General features: G+C 37.5%; 1 protein-coding gene across 2 annotated transcripts in view; it reads left to right on the top strand.

Moving 5' to 3' along the window:
- Positions 1-4,900, top strand: part of LOC119584480 — a 29,487-nt gene extending 24,587 nt beyond the window's left edge. For both annotated transcript variants that reach the window (XM_037933122.1, XM_037933123.1), the window contains 2 exons: positions 3,973-4,101; positions 4,713-4,900. In XM_037933122.1, the coding sequence (XP_037789050.1) occupies positions 3,973-4,101; positions 4,713-4,748 (165 nt within the window). In that variant the 3' untranslated portion in view covers positions 4,749-4,900. The remainder of the gene's footprint in view (positions 1-3,972; positions 4,102-4,712) is intronic.
- The last annotated feature ends 100 nt before the right edge of the window (positions 4,901-5,000 follow it).

Here is a 5,000-nt window from a genome sequence, read left to right as displayed (position 1 = left end):
TCAAGTAATGTTTAAGAAACAGATAAAAAATGATGTTATTTTCCCCATGAAAACCATACATCAAAATTCTCAGGTTGGCAGAACCCAAGATACACCAAATCTTTTTTGTGTAGCTTATAGCTGATAGTCCATTTTAGCAAAGCAGTTAAGTTTGCTATTCATGTCTTAACGTCCATTTTATTGGCAAAATATTAAAGAGTGTTCTCAATGATGGGATATCCATAATATCTGAATATCTGTGGAAATGAACAGAAGCGGAAGATCATGTACATAGAAGCATGTGATATATTTAAATATTTACATGAATATGTAACATACATGACTGATTCTGAATATTTTCAAGTATAGCACTGATACAGTATACGATAAAATATTTATTTCAAGGTCCCATTGTACATACAACAAGATGTAATACCATCTACAGGTATATCACAATATTTTGATTTAAAATACAGAAGAAAAGAAAAGGCATAGGAACTCATTGATTACTGATTCAGATAGTCAAGGGACAATAACACCTTTCTGCACATTGCATTTAGTACAGAGAATATAGGTAAATGAGTGCATATTTCCATGATAAAAGATACTGAAAATAATATACACTTTGTTGATACCTAACCTGCTAACACCTTCCTATTCGTTTATCTTTTCATTATATATAAATGCATACATAAATATATATACATATACACACACATGTATGAATAAATGAATATATAATATACATATATATATATATATATATATATATATATATATATATATATATATATATATATATATAATCATATACATATATTATATATATATTTTATATATATATATATATATAATATATATATATAATATTAATATATATATATATATATATATATATATATATATACATACATACATAATATTTATAATAACACACTTACACACACACACACACACACACACACACACACACACACACACACACACACACACACACACACACACACACACACACACACACACACACACACACACACACACACACACATATATATATAAATATAAAATATAATATATAATAATACAATATATTATAATATATAATATGATATATATATATATACATATATATATATATATATATATATATATATATATATATATATATATATATATATATATATATTATAATGGTTAGTGATTAATTATTAGAGGAAGTAAGTGTGCTGGACATCAGAGGTCATATAGCACGATGGTACAGTATTGTAGCGAAGAGGGTAGAATGGTTAATGGTTAATGGTTAAAAGCAAGATAAATGTGCTAGACATCTAAGGTCATGTAGCACTATAGTTAATGTTGGGGAAGGTAGGTTGAGTTAGTGATTAGTTGTCTAAGCTGGGCAAAGGAATTGGTGAGTGAAAGGGTTAGAGTCGGGTGTGGTAAGGAGTTAGATTAGATGGAGGGTATGTATGAGGAAAGAGAATAGGTTGTTGAAACAGAAAGTGTGGGATTCTGTAAGGATGTCTGATAGGTTGGGAGGTCGGTGAAGGGAGGATAGGTGGGGGAAAGCAGAGGTAAGTATGGACGAGACATAAAGGGAATGTGGGGAAGAGACAAAATGATAATTGGGGATTGGTATTGGAGGATGTGTAAGAAAGGTCTCTTGAAGGCATACAATAGATGGGTTATAAGAGGAAAGGACATGACAAAGGTCAGGTCTGTGGGAGCGGAAACCGCGAATATTCCAATGAAGGATAGTTATACTTTAGTGATATAGATTGTAGTACGTTTTGGAGATTTTGAGGGGGAAGCAGCTAGAGGGTGGGATAAGGACCAAGAGGTCTGAGATGGGAGAGGTGTGGGAGTTGGTGTTCTACTAGGAGGGGTATTAGGAGACAAAGGGTCTGTGGAAGGGGATATTTGTGACATAAGGGATTCACGTGTGTATCAAGGAGGGAGTGGAAGGGATAGAGGGGATGGTGGGAGGGTTACATAAGGGATTCACGTGTGTATCCGGGAGGGAATGGAAGGGATAGAGGGGATGGTGGGAGGGTTGGGGTGGGGGGGATGGGCTGTGTTAGGAGGATAGGGTGTAGGGGGGATATCGTTAGGAGGAGGATGGATATCAGCAGTTACTTGCAGTGTGAAAGGAGCAGGAGTTGTAAGATTTGGAGGTTGAGTGTCAGTTTTCATTAAGTAGTCTTGAATATTTTCAATAGTTTCTTCTGAGGAGTTGGTTGGGGAGTTTTGGGGGATAAAGGATTTCTTGTGAGGGGGGAAAAAGAGGATTGGTGTCTCAAACGTAGGGGCAAAGGAGGGTGTAGGTGTTTGTGTGGTAGGGGAAGAGAGGGTGGAACGTTTGTTCTGTCTGTTACGGGTAGTGCGAGAAGGGAGAGGGGAAGGTGTTGGAGTATCTGTAGTAGAGATTGGAGTATCTGGGTTTAGGATGGCAAAAGAGTTTGACTGGGGAAGGTAGGAGGTAGAAGAGGAGGAGTTAGATGTAGGGGGGTTGGGTTTAGGAGAATTGGTAGAATGAGCAGTATTACTGGAGTAAGGAGTAAGAGAGAAACCACGTCGACATGCTTCCTGTCTGGCTTCACGTAGTGTGAGTCCAAGTTTGAATCTGAGAGTTGCTACCTCAGACTCAAACTTGTAGGTGGGACAGCCCCTATAAAATACATTATGGGGGCCTTCACAGTTGGCACATGTGCGTGATTGTGCAGAGCAGTTAGATCGGGTATGGCCAGGTTGGGCACATAGTGGGCATCTGGCTGTGGAACGGCAATGTTTGGCTGGATGTCCTAGACGCCAACAATTTTGGCAGACGTGGAGGAGGTTGGTATGGACGAACAGGGAGGGATTCTCCTCCTATGTAGCCGTTAAAGGGAAGGTCATGTCTATGGAAGGTAATTTTGGCTATATTAGTGGGTTTCTTTCGATGACCTCTGGGGGGAATGGAGTAGCATTGTACTGATGTTGCATCATAGTCTGTGAGACAGGCAATTAGGTCTTCTCCACAGTCTGACCAATCTTTGTCATAGACTGGGCAATTTGCTGGGGAGATTGAAACTGTTCCGGTGCAAGTATTGAGGGTTGGATGGGGTTCTGCAAGGATGGGTTTATCATATAAGTCAGTTAGTTTTGTTAATGCTATAGCTTGGTTTTCGGATGATACTGTGACAAGATGGGAGCGGTCGGGTCGGCTATGGAAAGAGACTTTACCTACTTGTTTTTGGAGACATTGTTGGAAGAGAAGGGTGTTGTCAGAGTAGGGAGCTGTGGGAGAGATCACGAAAAATCGGTCCCATTTGGCTGCGCTAAAGAGAGTATTCAAGATTGTTGTAGAGATAGGGGTAGTAGAAGGGCGGGGGCGTGACGAAGATGGAGTAGTGTTGAGGGAGGTAGTGTTATGGAGAGGTGGGCAGTAAGGCTGTAAGGTATTAATAAGGGAGGATGGGGTGGTTGATGTTGGAGGTTGTGGGGATAGAAGTGTTGGAAGTTGAGCATGCTGGAAGAGTGGAAATGTTCCTTAAGGGTTGATTGTTGGCTACTGTACTAGTAGGCAGTGATGAGGGGGTAGTTATTGCAGTGTTCGGAGCCGTGGTCAAAGGAGAGCCTGGGGTCAGGGAATCGGGTGGGTTTACATCGTTGGGGCTATTTGATAAAGGGGCAAGCCTCATTGCCCCTAATAGTGGGGATATGTTTTCATTACTGGCCATGGTAAGCCTGGGTTATGTTGGGGATAAAAACAGTCCACCCCTCAGGGTCCCCTTGAGGGGTAAGGGCTAGGTAACTAATTCAGGGGAATACCGTGCCCATGGCTCCCTCAGGCCGTTCAGGACTGGCACTTTTGGGCTTTTAGCGATCATTCAGTGTTTAACCTAAGGTTGTGGGGTGCACCATAAAATAGCACTCGTAGTCTACTGGGAAAGCCACAAAGTAGCTTGACATAATTTTAGAATATAAGAAATCCACAATCCCTTACCCCAACAGGTGGTGCCCTCTTCAGCACCTTACAGCCAAGGCTTAGTTGAAATTCATTGTGACGGTTGCATGATTACCTTCCCCTCTGATATGGATGTCATCTCAAAAGCTCTGCTAATCTGCTTTGCTATTAATTTGGTAAGTCATATTCTTTTCTGATATATTTTTATTCAAACCTACTGTGTTCTATACTTTGAAAGGTACTCTTCTAAAGAGAACATTTTCTTCTTGGAACCTTGAGATACTCTTTTATCTGCTTCACTATTTGTCTACTTTCATCCATCATATTTACAGTTATGTATCATATGAAAATATTTATAGTTTGTAATAGAACTTAAACAAAATGCCTTACATAGTGGTTGAAATTCTTAATATGATTAATAATTAATTCATTATAGAATAATCATATTATAGAGGAATAACAGTAAAAAAAAAAAAAAAAAAAAAAAAAAAAAAAAAAAAAAAAAATTACTAAATGTTCTACAACTGCAGATGTAGTTGCCATAATATCTTGCTAGTTTTACCAATCATTTATGAAGTAAAAACTTGCTTGTATCCATACTACTTTGTCAAAAATGCTACAAATTCAATGTCTTTTTTTATATAAAGTATCCAAATACATTCAGAGTGTAAATGTACATGCATATTGGAAAATTGTATGTCTGATATACTGCGTGCAATTTGAATTATAGTTTGAGTACTGTATCTATATTAATAAAATTATTTAACATTTAATTTTGTTTTTACAGCTATATTCAAGAGAAGAAGACAGAAAACAGGACTGAATCATGTGTACATTTTTATATGTAAATATATATTTTTTTAGATTTAAGAAAAAGCCTTGTTACTGGTAAAGCGCATTTGTATTTAACATGTAGAATGGCATCTATTTTTTTATATATGTGAGAATTTTTCAAAATATATGACCTGAAAAGTATTTTTGTAGTTTGTACTATACACTGTTAATCGTCAGTTAAAATATTCCATTTCTGAATTGCCTTTTGCCATGGTAATGCTTTAATAATGAAGGATCTAGT

This window comes from Penaeus monodon, chromosome 18 (genome assembly GCF_015228065.2).
Source record: "Penaeus monodon isolate SGIC_2016 chromosome 18, NSTDA_Pmon_1, whole genome shotgun sequence".
Lineage (NCBI taxonomy): Eukaryota > Metazoa > Arthropoda > Malacostraca > Decapoda > Penaeidae > Penaeus > Penaeus monodon.
The sequence above is the reverse complement of the archived record's forward strand: the minus strand, read 5'-3'. Positions and strand labels throughout refer to the sequence as shown.